Below are 24,169 nucleotides of genomic sequence, written 5' to 3'. Positions count from 1 at the left end.
CATGAGAGACCATTTTGCTGAAGAAAATATTTACCATTTAAAATTCAACATACCTTTGCCCTACAACTACTGAATCAGTGCTTAACTGAACTACTGTTCTCTGAACAAGAATCACTCTTTGTGATTAAAAACAGACTAATGGGAGAGATACTTCAATACAAGTTGACAAGTATAAATGCCCTTAATGTTTTTTTGGGTGAGGTTGGGAAGTTTGTTTTGTTGCTGGAGCTTTCAAGTGGTGAGGTGTTTTTTTTTTTTTTTTTTCTCTTCATGTTTTTATCTGGTTAGATGATTTGTGGACTATGCATCAGAGGGAGGGGGGGGGGGGGGGGGAGGCTGGTATTTGTGAGTTTGTTTTGTGTGTGGTGTTGTTGACCCTGTGAGGTTAAGGAAAGTGTTAGATTCCAGATTTGGTGTTTTCTTGCGGTTGTACTTTTGGGGTTTCTGAATTGGTATCGATACTTTCCGTTGACCTATATAGGTCAAGAGAACTGTTTGATTCCACTGGACATTGTTTCTAGCTGATTTTGCGAATGTTGTGGTCGGTTTATTTTACCGGTTTTGTCGTTTGGTTTACTGGCGTACGTTTAGTGTGAGTTTGTCCCCCCCCCCCCCCCCTCCTCCCAAAAAAAAAAAAACCCTAATTCCCCTGTTTTTCCCATTAGTTTCATTATAGTATAGGAGGGATATGTGTTTGATGGTTTTCGATCTATTTTCGTGTTTGTTGCCATGTTTACGCAATGACATCATAGTCGCAATATGGGAGTAGTTGTGAATGGTCGTTTCTGTCATATTGGTGACGTCACTGGTCAAAGCAGATGGATGGAATCGGACATTTACGTTAACCTCAACACTAGCTGTTTCTGCTTACATAGTCTAATTCCATTTTCTTTCACACTTTCTTTTTTTCCTAGCAATTACATACACACTGAACGGTTTCTTTAGACACGATCTTACCATCTGGCTTTGGACACCATGTTCTACTGTTAACTGTTTTGCTCTTCGTACCATGTAATTTGAAGTGGAAAGTCCTTTAAAGATTTTTCTTATGCTCCAGTTCTTTGGAAGTACTGCCAAAATTTGTATTTTTTTCACACATACAGTTTGTACTGTGAATTTTACCTTTCAGCTGGGCTATGATTTCTTTTTCTTTGTCCACCCCCTCCCCCCTCCCAAACACATACATACTTTTTTTCCAGTTATGCCATATAAGTATCTTCCAGCACTGAGCCAACTTTTTCAGTTTTTACGTTGCATAATTTTTCTCAAGCTGAAGCCTCTTTCTTCACAGAGGAGTCACCACATAAATGCTGAAGGCTACTATTTAAAGAATCCAGTGTCCACACAGCTAATGCACAGTCTGCAGGAGTTGATGGATTTTACAATGTTTGCTTTCTATGGGTACAAGCTACATTTATTTTTCAACATAGTCACTTTGGTGACAAACACTTTTCTCCTAATAAAAAACCAATTTGGTGATAGAATCACTGTAGAATGTTTGACTTGTTAGAGCCAAAACCTGATCCTTGCTTGCACCACTTGATCACTACCAAAGCGAAGTCCTCAAAGGTATTCAAGTTTTGGAAACTGATGAAAATCCAATGGGGCCAAGTTGGGACTGTATGGATGATGATTGATGACAGAAAACTCAAGGTGTTGAAGATGTTATGGCACTTGCATGTGATCTGGCACTTTTATGCTGAAGGAGAGGGTGGTCCATGTGCAGATGAACTCTTAAAATATGAAACTCGACTACATCACGCTGTTTGTCAAGTGCTGTTATGTTATACACTGCCATGTTAAACACTACAATTCAAGAGCTTTTAGCAGTGGCAGGCTGTAAATATTGACACTTGAATGAAAATATAGAATGATGATGACGTCCGTTTTATTTAATAAGCTTTAAGAGTTTTCACATAAAAAAATTCGGAGGCACTACTTTTCAGCGCGCCCTCACACATCTGCTGCAAATTTTTCAACCTAACAATAGATTAGACCACTTGTTTACCTTCCAATCCTTAACATTCCTCAAATTCTTCTGTACTCTTGCATGATCTCCTTTTTAAAATTGATTGCAGCAGTACAATTTTGGCCTGAAATCTGCTTTTTACAAACGACTACTAAATACTACCTCAATGAATGAATATATTGCCATTTGCATAAACAACCAGTAGGCATGAAACAAGCTCATAATGACTGATTGAAAAGAAGTCTCATTGACTGTTTCTTTACAGCAGTAAATGTCCACAAATTTTTCAGAATAATATTGACTGTTACTATATCCTGTTCTGGAGGGAAAAAAAAAAAATATTCTGCTCCCTGCATTTTGTTGATGTTATGTGGACAAAATAAATTTTTGGGCATGACTCCTCTGGTGTGCACTTGATATTTACCATGTTTATAGAAGCATATTAGAATACAACACTTGTTTTCCAAAAAAATTTAAGCTTGGGTGTTTTGAAATATCCAAGGTCAAATGTTGAGTTCACTGACCTCAAATGTGAACATTCTCAGAAACCCACCAGGTTGCATATCAATGAAAACTCTATTCATCAGCTTTTCATTGATACAAGTTTCATTGGTATATCTGGATTACAATCATACTTATAGTAATTTCAAATTTCATACAATTTCTGAACTTTGCAGACCTGTAATTTTATTTACATTTATATACCTACTGAAATTTGTAGTTTCCTATCTCTTATCTGAGCTACTGAAAGCACTAAATTAGAAAGAAATCTGAGTGGGTCAGGTTGAGTGTTGTGTTGAATTGACGTGAAATTACCTGGAATATGATTAGTGTTACATACATGTTATTATGCCTACATTAAGTGGAACATATTCCATCACCGTCACCCTTCTTACCACAGCACAGTGTGCGAGATGAAACTTGGTCTGTCTGATACCCATAACAACCACTGTAAAACTGGTCAAAAGTATGCAGACTGTGCACTGTGATTTGAAATAATGAAGAATGGTTATACCATGCCACAACTGCAACGTTACACGTAAATTATTACAGTGACACATGCATTACATAATGCTCTTTGCAATTCTTCATTCTTATTCTTTTGTCTCCTTAGATACGATGAAAGAGTCCAACATATGACTCTTAGTGTCTTATGATAAGAATCTAGTAGGTCTGAGATGTAAGTTAATGTGAAATGAGGGCCTTTTACCCTTCAAGTTGTTATAGAAAATTTTCTGTCCATACAATCCCTGGAATGGCACAACCTTTCAGAAATCTTGTCACATAGCTCAAAATGACAGTTACAGTGAAATGAGACGGTTTCCTTTTTTGTCATACTAGCAATGCTGTGTTCCTGTCTAAAATTACAACTTACTTAGCTCACTTTTTCATGCAACAAACCATTTACAAAATTCTCAAAAGTATGGTGTTTGCCTTCATACTTTAAGTGGCTGATCCAATAACTGTGCCAAGCACTCAGCAATCCCAAGGTTCACAGCAGTTTCCCATGCACTCTGAGTGATTTCATTCATAATTTCTTCAGTTATACATATATTACTGCTACAACTGTATGTGTACCCAATATTCATCCGGTTTCACTTTCTCTCACACACTATTACCACTATTATTTTATGTTCCATCAATATCTTGCTTAGCTGCCAATGAGGTGGTCGTTTTAGAGATGAAGCAGAAGCACAGACTGGGAAGGTAATAAGTTGCTTCTTTTATATTGGCATTTGCCTAAAGCTGTTCCATTTGAGTATTGTCACTTATGTCAATTGTGTGTTCTTGTTTAAGTGCCTCACAAAAATTTCACAACTTATAGTCAATGATTCTGTCACTGTAGGCCTATATTGTAAAATGTTCAGTACTGTCTTCCAGCCAAGTATTTTTTTTGTTAATGGAAAGGAAACAAAACAATCCCCATTCATTGATACTATACATCAAAGGAACAAGTTATTTTTTTTTACAATGCATGTCATTTACAATCATTTTAGGACACCGAAAAGCATCTAAACAAAGGTTTTATCATAGGCATTTTCTCAAAATTCTGCTTTAAGTGATGGACCAGTTCTTTGCTAGTTGTGTCAGAACTTAGAAACTGCCATCTATTCCAGCAACAAGCCACAGCTCAAAGTAAAAGGGGGAGAAATCAAAAACCGATAATTTTTTCTGGATGTCTAGTGTACATACATTTTGTTACTACGTTCAATACATAATTTTCTCAGTAGGTAAGTGAAAGATGTAACTGCTGCAATGACCTACACTGTAAACAATTCTAGTTTTATGAAAGTTAAAAAAATACTTGTAGACGATAACTAACATGATTTCTTGAAAAACAACCGTCGTCTTATAACTCTCATGCTCCTCTTCTTCTCCTTAAAACATACAGAGCTATTCGGACCATTCGTTGCGCACACCTGCATGAAAAACATCTATCTACTGAGCGCGTAGCTTAGAAAGTGTTACACAATGAATTCGCTTTTTCTACAAATAATAATGTTCACACCTGCGTCAGATACGGTATTTCCGCAGGTATCTTAAAGTAAAACACCCAGCCACTTCACAAAAATTCGAATTTGTGATGTACACATTTTTCTGCTCACAACGCTAACAACCTGAATTTTTGTGTCTTTAAAGCTCCCTTTCTGCGAATTCTTATGAATAAAATGACCTCTCTTCCACATGAAATCCAGAAAAATATTAACTTCACATGCAAAATAATAAGGTAATTACAATTTGAAGTTTGCGTTCCTAAAACGTGTAACCGAATATTTTAAAATATACGTACCTTTGTAAGTTGGCATTACAAAAATGAGTATAGCAAACAGTTACGATAATCGAATATTTTCACACCCCCGCTGCACAAACAAGAGACACTGAAGTTACAATGCTTACGGGGTCAGTATTTCATTTCTAAACACACACCACAACACAAAATTCATCAGTCACTTCCAGAGATGTAGCTTCGCTTGTTCCAAAGATATAGGTCCGCAGCATTGCAATGGTATTATAAGTGATCTCTGAACCCGACAAACATATGACAGACACTAAATACAGCAGTACAGTGCTGCGCTCTTGTCGACAAATTGCCAAGCATTCACAACCAACTGTAACGTAGGACGCTCGTATTCGGAGTGCGACTCCGTGGAGAATCGGTAGGACGTGGAGTTGTGTCGCGATTTGAGTGATTTATCGGCTGTTGGACGTGCTCCTGTCATAGTGCTTCGTGCAGTTTATCGTTCTCGTGAAAATATATATTTTTTATGTTATAAGTGATTGTAGATTGTGCTGTATGACAGTTCAGGGGAGCATAAGCGTTCGACGAAGTGTAGGTAAGTTGGAAAAGTGATATTTAAGGATTAAAAGCATGATGATATCTTAAACTGCAACAGAGTGTCAACTTAGTATTTGCCGCGCAGAACCTAATACAATTTTCCCCGTTACCATCGTTTCTAAGAGAAAAAAAAATCCACGACCTCCAGAATGCGTTGTAGAGAGAGTAGTTCTTTTTAATAAACTGATCAAATTCTTGCATAGTAACTGCATTCAGAGACAATTTTTGGTTCACGAACCCTCACAAAAGTAGTATGGCTATCGATAGCGTCATTCATGGTAAGTATCCTGTAGTTATATATGCAATTATCGTATGATAAATACACTTGTGCCTTGAGATAACACATCCTACATTATGTTACGCGGCCGACTGAGACAGCTGGTTTGGGAGACACCCAGTATTCATTTCATTTCACGTCTCCCAATCTCTTCTGCGTGGAGTATTCTGCTGGGCTTCTCCGCGCTTTGACATTGTAGCATAGCTTTTCGCTGCATTATTTTGTGACTTAGGCATTAAATCGCAAATAGTTTTGATTATTATAGTTAACTCTTTATTTTCTAGTAAAGTTCACGAGAGTGTATTTCGTACTGACGGGGAAAACACATAACTCGTAGTGGGTTTACTAGTAGTAAAGTTTCAGGAGTAAGCTACATTTCATATATATATATATATATATATATATATATATATATGATCATGCGTCTGTATGTCGAATCTTATGAGACGTGCTATTCACATGTAATAATGCGAGCGAGCACCTTCATCTTTCAGCGTTGCGTATCGTCATTAAACATCTTCCATCAGAATCTTATGAAATGTTCTGACTTTCTTTATACGTAAAGTACAGTTTATCGAAAGTTCGACTCAACGAATTGTCGTATTCTGTCAAGATAACATTGTTTGTTTTTTTTTTTTCATGTCTAAATAGCGGTACGGCTCTCGAGGTGTAATGTTCAAGTATCTGTTTAAGCGCAACGTGCAGCATTGAGGTACTGAATTACTAGGAATCTTCTTGGCCTTGGCGTACAGTACATTTGAGTACTAAAGTAATACTGCAGTTTGTATTTTTGCGTAGGAGGATGATTTCATTGAGAGACTTTTATTTCTCGCCTAGAGTTTGACAGCTCAGACATGCAGGAGAGAATCTTTGGATCAAGTACAAATGGATAGTCGACCAAGCTTTAGAAAAGTATGTACTTAATAGAACAATAAAAGTGATACAGAAAATACTTGTTTTGCAGAGTGTCAAGAACCTTCTCAGGAAGCAACGCCTGCTGCACAATAGATACAAAATACTACATAAATCAAGCGATTGTCTAATGTTCTACGGAACGCTTTCGCCTAGCAAGAAGACTTTCAGTAACCACCGAAACAAAATGTTATCACAAGACTTCTCTCCCAAACCCCCAAAAACTTTGGTTATTTGTTAAGGGTGTCCGTGGCACAAAAATCCATGTTCCGATGCGTAAGATAGCAGAAATCGAAACAGAAAGTAGCAAAACAAAAGCAGAAATGTTAAAAGTCCGGAGATCATCAACTCACTAATATTCAACAACCGTTTGCAGCAGAATGTGCCCCCTAGAACATATTCTGAGTTCAAAGACTGTAATCTACCTGGAACAAAATAACTGTCTCCACGGAAATCAACATGGTTTTCGAAGATATCAATCATGCGAAACTCAACTCGCGCACTTCACGCATGTCAAAGGAAATCAGATTGAGTGTTTCTAGAGTTTTCATTCGGTATTGTACCGACTCCTTCTGAACAAAATACGTTCCTATTAGATGTCTAACTAGCCTGACGAATGAATCGAAATTTTTCGTGGCAGGCAGGACGCAACACGCTGTCTTGGATGGGAAGTCATAGCACTATCTGGTGTGCCCCAGGGGAGTGTAATAGGACCATTGTTCATGTTATACATTAATGACTTAGTAGATGGTATTCGTTGAAATCCCAGGCTTTTCGCGGACGATGCAGTTACCTATAATTAAATTATATTCAGTTAAAACTGCAGTGGTATCTAATTATATCTCGACAAAATAATAGCATTGTACGAAGTTTGCAACTTGATCTTAAAATTGAGAAATGCAAAGACATGCGCTTTACGAAACGTAACAGCGTGCTATTCTTCGACTAAAAGATTGAGTCACAACTTGTCAGTCATGGCATACAAATATGTAAGAGTGATACGAAGTAAAACTTTCCCATAGGCTCAGTTGTAGATAGAGAATACGCCAGGCTAAGACTCATTGGTATTATAAGAGACTGGATGCCAAAAAAAAAAAAAAAAAAAAAATTGTCCTAAGATGAAATAGCGCTCAAATATGTGGGATCAACTTCGGGTGAGTCTAACAGAAGACCTCTATTATGTACTAATGAGGGCGGTGGGAATGGTCGCAGACTTGATTTACGAGAGAGGGTGTAACAGAAATTTCAAATTCTGCTTAAAAAATTTCAAGACTGGCATTCAGGCCAGAAACTACGAATAATCTGAGGTCCGCTACCTATCTTCCCCACAGAAAACGCGTCGATAAGTTTGGGCAAAAAATATCTAGCACAAGGGTACAATCAATCTCTTTGCACGTTCCGTCCGCGAAAGGAACAGAAAGAAACCCTATGTATTAATATTTCTTTGTCAAAGCGTAACATTATTAGAATTTCACGGAAAAACCACACCTATATCGGTACTATGTTTTTCTATTTCTTCAAATCATCAAATGTTTATGAAGCGAAGCTGATTTCTTAAAATATTCTCGAACGATTATTCTTTGTCTTTCCAATGATCAATTTCTATTTAAAACCTTTTGTTGCCCCTACAGCTGTGTAAGATTTTCATTCTTCAGTTAACGAGTTCTTCTACGTTGTCTACGATTGACTTATCAGCTAAAATCGCTTTTGCCGGCCCCCTCATGTAACTGTGTCTTTTGGGTCTGTATAGAATATATAGGCTCTGTAATAATTTCATGTTCGTAATGCTGTACGCATACTATAATCGCGAGTCTGTTCTTCTTATAGCTCCACATGCTTTTGTAATTCAGTTGGTTCTATCTGTTGGCATTCTGTGAATAGTTTCAGATGTATTGACTGGCCCAACACCCAACTTTTCACAGTATAATGTCTTAGTCTTAAGTTCTGTGAACTGAATGTTGCGTAACCAGTCTGCATTATCTTACAAGACGCCGGAAATTCCATCAGATAAACAAATATACCCGTACCTCATCTGTATCTATCAGCTATTTTCGCGGAGCAAATGTTGATAATGTGTAGATTCAGTATCTCATACAGTAGAAATATCTTAGACGTACAGAATGTCAAGATTATGTTACAGTTTACATAATGTAATTATAAGGAATATTTCTCATTGCTATAGAGTAGAGGGAAGTAAGCGACAACGCATTTTATGCAGATACTTTAAGTGCCGTTGCAAATGTGCAGTCGTCCTGGCACCACACATAAACTGTTAAGCAGCTAGTTTCTATGCCAGGTTCTCTTTATCACGATGTAGGTTTTAGATTATCACCTGAAATAATTTCATCCAAAAACTCAAATGGTTCATCTAACACAGTCACGTCTGGTTTCAGTTAAACATGCATTTCTGATCTCATCGTCGATACATCAGAACCGAAATAAAACAGGGAAAAATCGAAGAAAAACGATAGATATTACACTCACTTACGACTGTATATTCGCGGAATGTGTGCGATCCATCTTATGTTTGCACGGAAAAACTTTTTTGTAGCGAATATAAATTTAATTGAAACTTAATAAGTTACGTCTACATGGATTTCAGTAAATACAGAGCGCAGTTCTGAATTGGATAAGGACGAGGAAAAAATCGACGGTGCGTTATTTAAAGAATAATTCGACAATTAACCTGAAATGATATTGAGAAACCTTGGAAAGTTTAAATGAGGATAACCCATTCCTCCGAATACTGCTTTATGTACTGCTCTCTTCTCTCAGTTGTAAATATAAACATTCTTCAGTGTTAATGAACGTTACATTGCTACGTAAACAGTGATTTATCGTCTTTAATGATACTTGTTTCATAAATGCAGTGGCAAAATCATCTTGAATAACATTGACATAAGTTATCATCAACAATGAAGTAGGTTTGAACTCAACATTGCTTTAGTTGGCGTGGTCGTATTGGAAATGTGCCCTTGCCTTCCTGTTACAGGTAAACCGACTTCGTTTCACATGACTCCGAATCACGATAAAATCTTCGTGGAGGATTAAAATACCTAAAAGAAGCTATGGAATCGACCAGTGTTCCAACCCCAACCTCTTGGAATTGTCTTAAAACTTGCACACTGAGCCACAGAATTTTCAAAATCAGGGTTTATTTCTTCCGTGTTACACATTCTTTCATCATTGACATGTGTGAAACATTCGATAGATGACTGACAGAACGTAGAAATAAAATACACTAATAAAATTTTTAATGCTTTAGTCATTTTCAGAGTATGGAAATTTTGGACATTTAGATTAATTTACCGAAAATTTTCCTATTAGAAATTAGTTAGCAAATACCGGCTTTTGGCGTGTAAATTGATTTATTATTTTCTTTAAAAAAAGAAATATTTGAGTGAAGTTTCAGAGATTTTTCGGCGACGTCGTCATCCACAGAAGAAAGTGAAATTTATTGACCAATGTGCAGAAGATAACGCTGGAGACTTCAACGCGCGAGTAGAAAACGAACTTGAATGTCTCGGTAGCCTGTACGTTCAATACCACACTTCATAGGAACACGTCGTGTCGTCGATGAAGTCATTAACTAATGCTGAGTAAATTTCAAGCGTCAGGCAAGTGAGGGTTTCACATATTATTGCACACTGCAGTCCAAAGGTTAAGCATAATTCAGAAATGAGAAAAATGGACAAAAGAACGGTACGCATGACTGTAGATGACTTGAAAGATTAAGGCAGGAACTGAGCGTCCCCGATCTGTAGCGTCAAAGAAAAGTTCGAACAAGTTGTTCAATTGCTGTTCCATCAGCCTTTTCCAGGCTGTGTCCTTGCAAATATACATTTAACGGGTAAATTGAAATGTGCTTATTGATGAATCTCAGTCCGACACAATCTCCTCCGATTTTACTGTGCGAGCAACTCTTCGCCGATAACTGATCAGCTTTGTGACTTGAAGGATCTATTTTATCTTAACTTTCCATCCACAGTTATAATTTCTACGCAATTACAATAACGCCCATGAGAAATGTTTGTGTTCATTCGATCAGCTTTTCGGGTATTGCATTCCGCCGCAGCACATGTTAAATGCAGGAGCTGCTAATGATCCGCGGGACTGCTACGGTCGCAGGTTCGAATCCTGCCTCGGACATGGATGTGTGTGATGTCCTTAGGTTAGTTAGGTTTAAGTAGTTTTAAGTTCTAGGGGACTGATGACCTAAGATGTTAAGTCCCATAGTGCTCAGAGCCATTTGAACCATTTGCTAATGATCAATATTTGACGCGTTATGAACCACAAACAGTAATAAACTCTACCGTGAACGTTTCACATACGATTGTGATTTTTTTTAAATTTATTTTCAAATTAGCTTTACCAAATTCAATGCGGCAGGCACTTGTTAGTTGTGAAATGTGAGAAGTTAACACTTGAGTTCAGTTTCTCGAGGGTTTGTGGCACCAAATGTAAACGCATATATCGTATAATTTCCAGTTCCCGTAAATTACGGCTCGATGTTTGGTACGCCGGCCTAAGTGGCCGAGCGGTTCTAGGCGCTACAGTCTGGAGCCGCGCGACCGCTACGGTCGCAGGTTCGAATCCTGCCTCGGGCATGGCTGTGTGTGATGTCCTTAGGTTAGTTAGGTTTAAGTAGTTCTAAGTGCTAGTGGACTGATGATCTCAGATGTTAAGTCCCATAGTGCTCACAAGGGAACCTCCCCATCGCACCCCCCTCAGATTTAGTTATAAGTTGGCACAGTGGATAGGCCTTGAAAAACTGAACACAGATCAATCGAGAAAACAGGAAGAAGTTGTGTGGAACTAAAAATATACAAACTGAGTAGTCCGTGCGATGATAGGCAACATCAAGGACAATGGAAGTCAAGGAGCGCCGTGGTCTCATGGTTAGCGAGAGCAGCTACGGAACGAGAGGTCCTAGGTTCAAGTCTTCCTTCGAGTGAAAAGTTTAATTTTTTATTTTCAGTTTATGTGACACTCTTATGTTTTCATCACTTTTTTGGGAGTGATTATCACATCCACAAGAAAATCTAAATCGGGCAAGGTAGAAGAATCTTTTTACCCATTCGCTAAGTGTACAAGTTAGGTGGGTCGACAACATATTCCTGTCATGTGACACACATGCCGTCACCAGTGTCGTATAGAATATATTAGACGTGTTTTCCTGTGGAGGAATCGGTTGACCTACGACCTTGCGATCAAATGTTTTCGGTTCTCATTGGAGAGGCACGTCCTTTCGTCTACTAATGACACGGCTTTGCGGTGCGGTCGCAAAACACAGACACTAAACTTATTACAGTGAACAGAGACGTCAATGAACGAACGGACAGATCATAACTTTGCGAAAATAAAGAAAGTAAAATTTTCAGTCGAGCGAAGACTTGAACCTAGGACCTCTCGATCCGCAGCTACTCACGCTAACCACGGCACTCCTTAGTTCACATTTACCTTGATGTTGCGCATGGACTACTCAGTTTGTATATTTTACTAATTTTTTTCATAGTTCCACACAACTTCTTCCTGTTTTCTCGATTGATCTGTGTTCAGTTTTTCAAAGCCTATCCACTGTGTCAACTTATAACTGAGGGGGGTGCGATGGAGAGGTTCCCTTGTTAGTAAAACTTAAGTGTACGAATGGTTTTCTCGGTTTAAAAAGGAAGAAATGGTGGTTGAAGATCAGCCCCATTCCGGTCGACCTTGAACTGCTCGAAGCGAAGACAACATCGACAGAACCCGTGAACTCATCAGTGAAGATCGACGCAGGACAATCGACCAACTCGAGAACTTGTCCAGGTTGTCCTGGAGCTCAATTCAGTACATCTTGACCATCGATTTGGGTATGCGAAGAGTGGCAGCAAAATTCGTGCCGAAGCTTCTTACTGGAGATCAAAGGGATCGTCGCGTTCAAGTCTGTCTCGAAATGAAGGACGCGTTCAAAGATGATCCACATTTTTTCAACAAAATCATTACAGGTGATGAGTCATGGTGCTATGGTTACGATCCAGAAAGTAAATATCCAGTCATCACAATGGAAGTCACCTGACTCACCTCGACCAAAAAAAGCTCGACAAGTGAAATCGAATGTGAAAACGATGTTGATCTGTTTTTTTGACATCAAAGGGATCGTACACTCTGAATTTGTCCCTGAAAACCAGACAGGAAACCAACAATTCTATTTGGGGGTTATGAAACGGCTTCGCAGAAGTTTGTCGCGAAACCGTCCGGCTTTGTGGGATTCTGGCGTGTGGTTCCTGCATCATGACAACACTCCTGCGCACACGGCTCTCAGCGTTCGCCAGTTTTTGGCCTCAACGAAGACGACTACCTTGACCCACGCGCCCTATTCGCCGGATTTAGCACCCTCGGACTTCTTCCTATTCCCGAGAATGAAAAGAGACTTGAGAGGGAAGCGTTTTGCGGATGTGGAAGACGTAAAACGCAATGTCATGAAAGTGCTAGCAGTTATCAAAGAGGACGAATTGAAAAGGTGCTTCGAACACTGGAATGAACATTTGGACAAGTGTATTAATGCTAATGGAGAGTACTTCGAAGGAGATTAAGGTTGTATTTGAAAACAATAAAGTATATGCTTTCTAGAAAGAGATTCTGATTATTTTTGGGTCCCCCCTCGTACTGCTGCCGTATGGAAGACACGTGCATCAAGTGTGCGATTGAAACGGCGCGACACCTTCAAAGTTGAAGCACACGGAACAGTACGATTTTTGTAGGTAAAGCGACTAAATTGCTCAAAGATTCTCCGTGAAATTCCGGCAGTTTGTGGAGCAAATGTAATGTTGCGTCCGGCTGTCGAGTGTTCTCGGATCTTTTTACGATAATGTTGAACTCTGGCAAGAATAAGCTCTGTACATATCTGTACTCGGCTTTTCAAGAGCTTCCGGTGATGTTGAAATCTATATAGTTCCTTAAAAAAAAAAGCAGAATACGTGTTCAGTATACCGATTGCAAATAGAAACCGGATGTTGACCTAGGTTTCGGCGTGGATAACCAAGCCTTCTTCGGAACACACTAAAACTACAAACTACCTAAAGAGGCATACTAATTTGACCCTTTTCTGGTCAGTAGCGCTTAGAATTTAATATAGTACCTTTACACGCTTATCCAAGCGTACTCATCACCGACCCCAAGTAATTGAAAAATGAGTTACTCATTCCCCATATTTATAGCCTGCTTCTATCTGATGGTATTTTGTCTGTCCTGCGTGCATGCGTTTTGACCATCCGTGGAATTTGCCATCCCTCTTATATAGTTTCTGCCTATCCACGTTTTATAGTTCTATAAAATTGTCCTCGAGCTAGGACATTATACATACACACGCAATAACTTCCTGCGCCTTTGACCCGGCTATCGAATCGCTTTCGTAACACATTTTATGCCAATCACATGGAAGAAGACGATTTCTCAATTAGCGCGTGCGCGTTCCTTTCTGCCATTGTCACAGCCTAACTGCCGGCGCCACCTCAGTTTACCTGAGAGCCCGCTGCTCACCGAACGTTGGCTGGAGTGAGGAAGAACGCTTCTCACGTTTGAGATAAGTACAGCTATTGACATGGTACACACGTACCATTTATTTTGCATTTTATGCGTTCTGCATTAATGTTGGACCATGCCTCTTTAGGCAGTTTGTAGTTTTAGTGTGTTCCGAAATAGGCGTGGTTATCCGCGCCGAGACCGAGGTCAACATCCGGTTTCTATGTGCAATCGAGGCGGATTCTTTATAATCATTAGTTTAACACAGTAGTTAACAGTATTAAACACAGAACTGTTACGTACTCATGTGCATATCTTGAGGGGCGTTCAATAAATAATGCCAGTTTCGGTTGAAAAAAATGCGTAATTTGTTGTGGGATAACGTGCAACATTCCCGCTTCAGCCCCTGTAGTTTCATTAAGTCCAGACCGGTGGCGGCGCTATACGTAGTTCTCAAAATGGCGTCTGTAACGCAGGTGCGTTCCGAGCGGAGAGCTGTCATTGAGTTTCTTTTGGCGGAAAACCAGAGCTTCGCGGATACTCATAGACACTTGCAGAATGTCTACGGAGACCTGGTAATGAACAAAAGCACGGTGAGTCGTTGGGCGGAGCGTCTGTCATTATCGCAGCAAGGTCGTGCAGATCTGTCCGATCTCCCGCACGCCGGCCAGCCGCACACAACTGTGACTCCAACAATGCTGGAACGTGCGGACACACTCTTTCGAGGTGATCGACGGATCACAATGAAACGCCCCGCTGCACAACTGGACATCTCTGTTGACAGTGCTGGCACACTCAAAAGTGTGTGCCCACTGGCTTCGTCGCCGGTAACAGAAGACCATGGAAATGGAAATGAGCGTTTGGCGTCATTGGCTGGGAGGTCCGTTACGGGTTACGGGGCAGGTTCGGCCGCCTTGTTGCAGGTCTTACTACATTCGACGCCACATTGGGCAACCTGCGCGCCGGGTGGGGATGAAATGATGATGAAGACTACACAACACCCAGTCTGTGAGCGGAGAAAATCCCCGACCCAGCCGGAAATCGAACCCGGGCCCGTAGGACGGCAATCCGTCACGATGACCACTCAGCTATCGGGACGGACACAGAGGACCATAAAGGGCTACGACGGATCATCTGTGCAGAATTGCTTGCGCGTTACAAGGGTGATGGTGACAATTTTTTTCGATAATCGCAACAGGCGTCACGTCGTCACCGGAGACAAAATGGCAGTCCATGGAGTGGGGCATCACCACCTCTACCCCGAAGAAAAATTTCAAAGCTGCGCTATCAGCCGGTAAAGTCACGAAGACAGTCTTCAGGGACCGTGAAGGGGTTATTGTGCTACAGACGCGAAATTTAAACCAAAGGTAGAAGATGCCGTGATACGCAAATGATTAGCTTTTCAGACCATTCACACAAGGTTGGCACCGGTGGCGACACCTACAACGTGCTGACATGAGGAAAGTTTCCAACCGATTTCTCATACACAAACAGCAGTTGACCCGCGTTGCCTCGTGAAACGTTGTTGTGATGCCTCGTGTAAGGAGGAGAAATGCGTAGCATCACGTTTCCGACTTTGATAAAGGTAGGATTGTAGCCAATCGCGACTGCGGTTTATCGTATCGCGACATTGCTGCTCGCGTTAGTCGAGATCCAATGACTGTTAGCAGAATATGGAATCGGTGGGTTTAGGAGGGTAATACGGAACGCCGTGCTGGATCCCAACGGACTCGTATCACTAGCAGTCGAGATGACAGGCATCTTATCCGCATGGCTGTTACGGATCCTGCAGCCACGTCTCGATCCCTGAGTCAACAGATGGGGACGTTTGCAAGACAACAACCATCTGCACGAACAGTTCGACGACGTTTGCAGCAGCATGGACTATCAGCTCGGAGACCATGGCTGCGGTTACCCTTGACGCTGCATAACAGACAGGAGCGCCTGCGATGGTGTACTCAACGACGAACCTGGGTGCACGAATGGCAAAACGTCATTTTTTCGGATGAATCTAGGTTCTGTTTACAGCATCATGATGGTCGCATCCGTGTTTGGCGACATGGCGGTGAACGCACATTGGAAGCGTGTAATCGTCATCGTCACCCAGCGTGATGGTATGGGGTGCCATTGGTTACACGTCTCGGTCACCTCTTGTTCGCATTGACGGCACTTTGAACAGTGGACGTTACATTTCAGATGTGTTACGACCCGTGGCTCTACCCATCATTCGATCCCTGCGAAACCCTACATTTCAGCAGGATAATGCACGACCGCATGTTGCAGGTCCTGTACGGACCTTTCTGGATACAGAAAATGTTAGACTGCTGCCCTGGCCAGCACATTCTCCAGATCTCTCACCAATTCAAAACGTCTGGTCAATGGTTGCCGAGCAACTGGCTCGTCACAATACGTCAGTCACTACTCTTGATGAACTGTGGTATCGTGTTGAAGCTGCATGGGCAGCTGTACCTGTAAACGCCATCCGAGCTCTGTTTGACTCAATGCCCAGGCGTATCAAGGCCGTTATTACGGCCATAGGTGGTTGTTCTGGGTACTGATTTCTCAGGATCTATGCACTCAAATTGCGTGAAAATGTAATCACATGTCAGTTCTAGTTTAATATATTTGTCCAATGAATACCCGTTTATCATCTGCATTTCTTCTTGGTGTAGCAATTTTAATGGCCAGTAGTGTATGAAGTGTATTGTGCTACCCCAAGGAACCACTCTTCCCCCATGACAACACAAGGCTTCACACAGGTCTGCCCAATTGAAACTCACAAAACTTCACTGGACTGTTCTTTCTTATCCACCTTACAGCCCGGATCTCGCACCTTCCGACTTCCAGCCGTTTGGCTAAATGTTTGATGCACTCAGCACGAAGCAATATGTGGATGATAGGGAGGTTAATGGTGGAGCAAGACATCGGCTCCGACGTCGACCAGTGCAGTGGTAGCATGCGGATATACAGGCCCTCCCGATAAGGTGTCGTAATGCCGTCGCAGTGAACGGATATTATGCTGAAAAATAGGATTTTGTAGCCAAAAGAATGGAGAATAACACAGTGTGTCGGAATCGTGAATAAAACCACCTTTCTTTCAGGGAAAAAAGTGTTGTATTACTTATTGAACGCCTCTCACATCATTTACCAAACTGTCTTTTGCGACACACGATGTATGGTTCAAAATGGCTCAAATGGTTCTGAGCACTATGGGATTTAACTTCTGAGGTCATCAGTAGAGCATGTCAAAACGCTGCCCAGTCTCGCTCGCTTCTCGCCGAGTACGCGGCTCATTATCGCTGGCACAGGCTCGTGAGGTGGGGATGACTGACGTCACGCTACGAAACTGAGCTGAGACGAGGATTGTCGAATAGGACACGTGTCGGCCCGAGACTGCGAGAGCGCGAGCTGGCCGAGAGACTCGCATTATCGTAACGTAGCGGTAGGCAGTAAACTGTCACGGGACTAAACGCAGCATGAGTGGTTCCGGAACCGGGACCAATGCAATGACTACCATCACAAAAGATGTTGTGTTGAAGAAACTTGCTGATGGGACGTACATTGTGATAAATAAAGTGGGAGTAAGGAGTGGCATTTCCAGTTGGGAAAAATTTAAGGGAAGCCCTTCAATTATTACTAAATAATTACAGAATAGAGCTTCCGAATTCGATACGTGATAGAATTTGATTAATCGAATCGCTTCGTTTGTCTAGCATTTTTAATGAATTGATACGTTTGTTATGTCCGTAAACGAAAAGAAAAATTGTCTTCGTGAAACGTACATGAAGGTGTTTATTACGACTATTTCAGGTGGTTGTTGAAAGAGATACACATCTTCCAGTTGGTTACGTTCAGTGCCAAAATGGAAATTGTGGAGCATTGCTTGCTTAGAAAGTAAGCACAACTGGAATGAAAAGACATAAATGTATAGATAATCGACACTTGTCAAGCATTGCAGCTGCCAGTGCTGATAAAATATCTTTTAGGGACAAATGTGTTTTAATGTGTGCAACAGACCTCCGACCATTTAACATGGTAAGTGGTGAAGGATTCATAAGCTTAGCTCAAGAACTGATAAATACAGGAGCAAAATATGGACAAATCACCGCCCAAGACGTGCTACCTTCCCCAAGGACTGTAGCACATCATATTAAGGAATTGGCTGATGAAGTCAGGAGTGAACTTATTCCAGTAGTGAAAGACGCAATTGGTAAAAACCAGTGTTCAATGACGTGCGATCTGTGGACAGACAGTTATCGTAAGACCCATTACCTGACTGTCACATCCAGCTATATTGATGAGTCGACGGACAAATGGATACTAAAAAACATTGTACTCTTAACTACGAGGTTTCCTGATGTTGCCAAGACTGGTGAACATATCATTACGGGAATATATGAACAAATGGCAGAGTTGCTGATAACGTCCTCGGAACTAAGACAGATTACTTTCGTTACAGATCAAGGAGTTAACATCAAGAAAGCACTATAAGCACAAAAACGACTCCCATGTGTGATGCACTGTATTAATACAGCACTGAGGCACACATTCAATGAAGGTTTCTTAATGGATGAGATTCCTGCAGTGTATGACTCCATCCCGACTGTACGTAAACTAGTAGGCTTTATGAAGCGATCTGGCTTAGTCGCGAGATTAGATAAAACCTTACACCATTATGTAGAAACCAGGTGAAACAATGTGTACATAATGTTAGACTCCTTCCATTCACAGAGAGACCAAATAGAAACCGTTTTGCGTGATTCAAACAAACACGAGATGATGACGTCGTATCAGAATGCGACTGTGGAAAGCGTTATTCAATTTCTGAAGGTTTTCAAAGAGGCCACGGACGATTTGGAAGGAGACAATGAGCCAATACTACCATTTGTAGTGCCGTGGATTTTGAAACTGACAGGTCTCTTTGAAACTGGGACCGACGATGTGACAACGTGTAAGCTGAAGAAAAGGGCAGAACTGTTTGTAAAACAGAAAGTTCTAAATGAACTACATGACATTCATTACGTGGCAACGTTCTTGCTTCCCTGCTTTAAGGAACTATTAGTTTTCCCGAAGAAAGAAGAGAAAAAAATTCATCAAGATGTGCGAAAAATGTTAAATAACGTTGTTGATACGAACGTAACCAAAGATGTCATGCCTTCTCCCACAAAAAAATTTGAAAATTGGCGAACATTCACCTCAAAATCGAAAGATGAGATTGAGAAATATATGAACATGGAGAGACCAAACGATGAGTTCACAGACCTTCTTTCATGGTGGAAAACAAATTCGTGTATCCTGTCGAAACTCAGCAAAGAGGTTTTCTGTACATCTGCCAGTAGTGCCTCGAGTGAAAGAAATTTTAGTAAGGCAGGGTTGGTACTGACTCAGAAAAGAAGTTGCCTAGATTCCGATCGCGTTAATGATATTCTCATCATCCATAACAATAAGAGAACCAAATAACCTAAATTTGAATCACAGAAGCAAAGGCAACTGACAACTGGTCTTCTGAGATGTGTACGTAATCAAATATAATACTGAGAAGTGATAAGTAATGACTGCACAATTACGCAGTGGATATTACATACTTCATACTAAGTAATGTAAATTGTTGTATAACTATGGTACTAACAGGAGAACAGACTCAACTACAGTGCAATATCTTCAGAAATGGGACTGCTGAATTAAGGTTTCAGATTAATTTGCGAAACTATATTCTACATTATTCGCTTTGAATATGTACACTTTCTTTTAACAAAATGAATTTATTATTGTGCACTACGGTCGTTTACATCGCTTGAGTAGAAGAAAATTGGTTGTGTATAAGACGCTACTTCTTCGCTACATAACAGATTTATTCCAACGTACTGTTCAGCAGGTGGATCACATCCTCAGCTGCTGCTTTAAGTCTTTTTCTTTTGGGTGCTATTGTACGACTGCCTGTACAACAGTCTTTGGTTGGTCGGGTAGTTAAATTTTTGATAGATCATTTGAATGATTGTTTTATGGAAATGATGTGGAAAGAGCGTCTTTTTTTTTCTCTCTGGCTACCACCTTTTCAATAGACATTCTTCAATGGAACAGAAGGAGTTGTCCAGGAGAAGTGATTTTTAAGTTCGATTTAAAACTCACTTTGCTACCTGCCAGACATTTTAATTTTTAAGTTAGATTTGAACTTACTTTGCTACCTGCCAGACATTTTATGTTACTGGGCAAGTAATCAGAGAAATTTGTTATTGCATATTGAACTCCTTCCTGAGCCACTGACGGCTTTAACAGTGGGTAAGATCTTTTTTTCCCTCTAGTGTTCTCCCTATGGACAACACTGTTCTTCTCAAACTGTGATGGGCTGTTTATAACGAATGTCATTAGCAAATATATGTATTTTGACGGCGCAGTTAAAATGCCAACCTCCTTGAAGATTATTGTGCCTACATGATTTCCGTGAGTGAACATCGCATATTATTTTTACTGCTCTGTATTGTGCAATCAGTATTTTCTTTCTAAGTGATGAGTTACCTCAGAACATCATTCCGTAACGCATTTCTCTTTGTTGAGTTCAAGCATCGTAATCTTAAGGTTCTTTCAGCTTTAGCAACAGGTGGATCTGGCTTTTTGTAGTTTTTCTTATGTCTGTTGCTGTGGTTTGTATATTTTCAGTCAGCTTTGGCAGCTTTACTTTTATAATTACGTGGACTGGATTTGTTCGAATGTCTCAGTTTTGATTCTTTCGACCGAAATGTGTCTTAAATCTCCCAAAATGCCTTCATACATACCAACACAATTGTGACATGTCACACGTGTATGTTCCTTACTAGTGTACTTGTAACTCGGAAGTGTACGATCCTAGTTCGGAACGGCCCCATGCGACCGGCGGCGCTGCAGGTGGCCAGCCGAGAGTGTCGGGTCGCCTCGTTATCGAGACCGCGCTCTCGGAACACGATAATCTCGCAGGCAGCATTCTCGCTGCTCTGTCTCGCTTACGAGAACGAGCGGGAATACGGCGACAGTTGACGGCCTCTAGTCATCAGTCCTCTAGAACTTACAGCTAATTAAACCTAACCAACCTAAGGACATCACACACATCCATGACCGAGGCAGGATTCGAACCTGCGACCGGAGCTGTCGCTCGGCTCCAGACTGTAGCGCCTAGAACTGCACGGCCACTCCGGCCGGCCACACGTTGTATTCTATGTTTTAGATTAAGATAATTACGGAATTCAAAATCGCCAGACAAGCAAAACTATCGCGCTAAATTTGTCGGAACAATAAGCGTCAGAGAATTCTTAGTTAAAAAGTTGTTTCATCCACGTGCGAAAATATGTCTGAATAATGTATGAATGTAGAGTATCGCGGCGATAACATTGAATAGCATGTTCTCGGGTTTCCAACCGCGTCAATTGCTTAAAACTACACGAGCTTCGGCCAAGCACTCCTTGGCCATTGTCAAGTGATATAACTACCAGTGGGCCGTTGGTGCGCCCTTATATACGCTAGCTGCCGGCTGTGACGTCACTGGTGCCCGTGACATTGCCATAAATGGGCATGTTTTGAGTCGGCGTTCGATGTGCCCTCATCATCCAGCACAGAAGCGCACAGTATTAGAAACTTTGGTATATTGTGCAAGAGTAATATCAGACGATAATAACCTGCCCCATGAACTGAGCCACCTACGCAAGGTTTTCAGGAATAGCGGCTACAGTGCCCATCAAGTGAAAGAAGTGATTTCTGGGAAATATCAGAATAGGACCACCGACGAAGAGCAGGAAAAGAAACTTGCTTTGCTGTCATTCTGTAGCTCTGTGTCGGGCAAGATAAGCCGCCTGTTGAAAAGACACAAGATCAAATCAATCTTCAGGCCTCCAACGAAAATCCGTCAATTACTGAGACCAGTTAAAGACGCAGGAGGTCTCAGAACACCTGGAGTCTACGAAATATCTTGTGAGTGTGGCCAGAAGTACATCGGACAAACTGCGCACTGTGTAACAACGCAGGAAAGAACATGAGAGGTACTATGGCCTACGCTATCCAGAGAAATCTGCGTTAGCTGATCATGCGTTAGAAAACGGTCACCACATTAAATTTAACGATAACTCTGTCGTGGCTCGCAGTAACGGCTTCTGGGAAGCTATTGAAATAAAAATTACCGCTAACATCCTGAATAGAGACGGTGGCTTGCAGCTCCGCGCTGCGTGGGATGCAGCGATCGCGCGGTTGTAGAGGGCACATCGAACGCAGACTCAAAACATGCCCGTATATGGCAGTCACGGGCACCAGTGACGTCACAGCCGGCAGCTAGCGTATATAAAGGCGCACCAACAGCCCACTGGCTGTCATATCACCTGACAATGGCCAAGGAGTGCTTGGCCGAAAGCTCGTGTAGTTTTAAGCAATTGACGCCGTTGGAAACTCGAGAACATTTTATTCAATGCGTCTGAATAGTCTGATAAAGTTTTTTGTTCAACAATAGTGTAACGAGGTGCAGACGAATCAGGTTAACTACGTTTCAGTATGTGCACATCGTAGCTTGTTCTTGTAAAGTTACTCGCCTCAAAGATGGACAATGGATAATAAATAGCCACTACGTAATTTGAAATTGCTGCAGATAAATATCACCAAAATGTTCATGTGCTAAAATACACTTGAGTGTCACGATTTGGATTAATTGATGAACGTCATTTGCTAGCCTGTTCTTCTATGAATATAATTCCATTACTCTCCGAATCGTCAGTGTCAGAACGCGCCGTTGAAGAAAGTCGTTGGCCTCGCGAAGCTCGCCAATTCTTATTAAAAGCGGCCAACTACTTCCCTGTGGTAGCAGGCGTGGGAAAGGCAGCGGCAAGTAACGCGGAAGGCGTTGTGATAGTGTCCTAGGTCTACTGTCTGGGGCTGAGCGGGGCGGGGTAGTTCCACGTGGCAGGAAGTGGCAGGTGGCTGCGCACGTGCGGCAGTTGTTCAACTGCGACGGCGGCCGGGTAGGGGGAGGGTTTAATTTCCTGCCAGTCTGGGCCGGTGTCAGCCAGACGGAAAAACAGGTGCATTCGGTCTGAACAGACCAATGGGTATACGAGCCCTGTTGCAACAGGTGCGCGGGGACCGGAACTAACTGAGGCTCGTAATGGCGGAATTCCGCGCGCATCTGGTTGAAAGGTGGCTTGTCGGTAGAACTTTGTGGTACTAAAGTCACTTGTCTTAATCGACTGCTAGGAAACTACTCGATCATCTGCAAGTCCCCTGGTGTACCTACACTTGCAAGGGTGCCTTTAGGACTCACCCTCTTCGATTTTGTTCGTACTTACGAATCTGAAGTTCATTGCCCAGACACCAGTAGGAAGCCGTTGTAAAATATGGCGTTCGAAGATTGAGATTTGCGAGCGCTGTTAAGTTCAAAATATTTGTACGTTATTCATGTGGTCGTCAGCGGCTGAGTCAGAAAAACAAATGTGTGTAGTGGAAAAGTCTTGTAAATGTGGTGTCGTGGGTCCGAATCTCGCTAGAAGCAACATTTCAGTTTTATTTAAATTCCACATTTATCAAAGAATAGAAATATTTATTAAGAAACATAAGTATAAGTAATACCTTATTAATTTTTAATTTCGTCATGAAAATTTCCAGTATTCATAATAAATTAAAATTTGGTGCGAAAATAAGAAATATCAAGTTGAAAATAACTTCTTTAGTTTTAGAGTTTGGGCAGTAGAATTGATGTATGAACTTTTTTCGTTTAACAATAAGGCATTTCGCATACTTCTATCAAAATTTCATGCGACCGATAGTTAAAGACAGTTACAGTGGGAAGCGCGATGCCACAGCGTGCAAACCGTAGTGCGAGCGCAGTCAAGGCAGCTGCCCCTGCCATGCTGTACCTGATCGGTCGCCGTCTGCAGGAGCTTTCCCTGCCGGCAGCCCCATCGCTCGCTCCACATACGACAGACATGGCAAAGGCAAGAGGACCACCGACGTTGACGACCCACGCTGTGGACGTGGTTTACGAGAGGCGAGGACGATCGAACGGATACAAGCCATACTCCAGGGACAGGAGATTCACAGGTGCCGTACGAAACCGGAAGAATGTCAGACTTGCATCTGAAGACGTCAGCTTCTCTATCCACCAAGAGAAACTGACAGAAATCTGTGAGGAAACAACACATCATCCACTGAGAAATCTTCCGGGTTG

At 41.5% G+C, this 24,169-nt stretch overlaps 2 protein-coding genes across 2 annotated transcripts in view; one reads left to right on the top strand and one right to left on the bottom strand.

Moving 5' to 3' along the window:
* The window catches only part of LOC126088427 (ubiquitin carboxyl-terminal hydrolase 14), a 125,164-nt gene extending 120,216 nt beyond the window's left edge, over positions 1 to 4,948 (bottom strand). Inside the window, 1 exon segment of the mRNA XM_049906571.1 lies at positions 4,761 to 4,948. Within this exon segment, the coding sequence (XP_049762528.1) occupies positions 4,761 to 4,776 (16 nt within the window). The 5' untranslated portion in view covers positions 4,777 to 4,948.
* Positions 4,949 to 5,065: 117 nt separating this feature from the next.
* The window catches only part of LOC126190844 (ras-related protein Rab-23), a 516,569-nt gene continuing 497,465 nt past the window's right edge, over positions 5,066 to 24,169 (top strand). Inside the window, exon 1 of the mRNA XM_049931429.1 lies at positions 5,066 to 5,304. The gene's annotated coding sequence lies outside the window, so the exon portion shown is untranslated. The remainder of the gene's footprint in view (positions 5,305 to 24,169) is intronic.

This window comes from Schistocerca cancellata, chromosome 6 (assembly GCF_023864275.1).
Source record: "Schistocerca cancellata isolate TAMUIC-IGC-003103 chromosome 6, iqSchCanc2.1, whole genome shotgun sequence".
NCBI classification, from domain to species: domain Eukaryota; kingdom Metazoa; phylum Arthropoda; class Insecta; order Orthoptera; family Acrididae; genus Schistocerca; species Schistocerca cancellata.
This window is presented reverse-complemented; position numbering and strand designations above follow the sequence as displayed.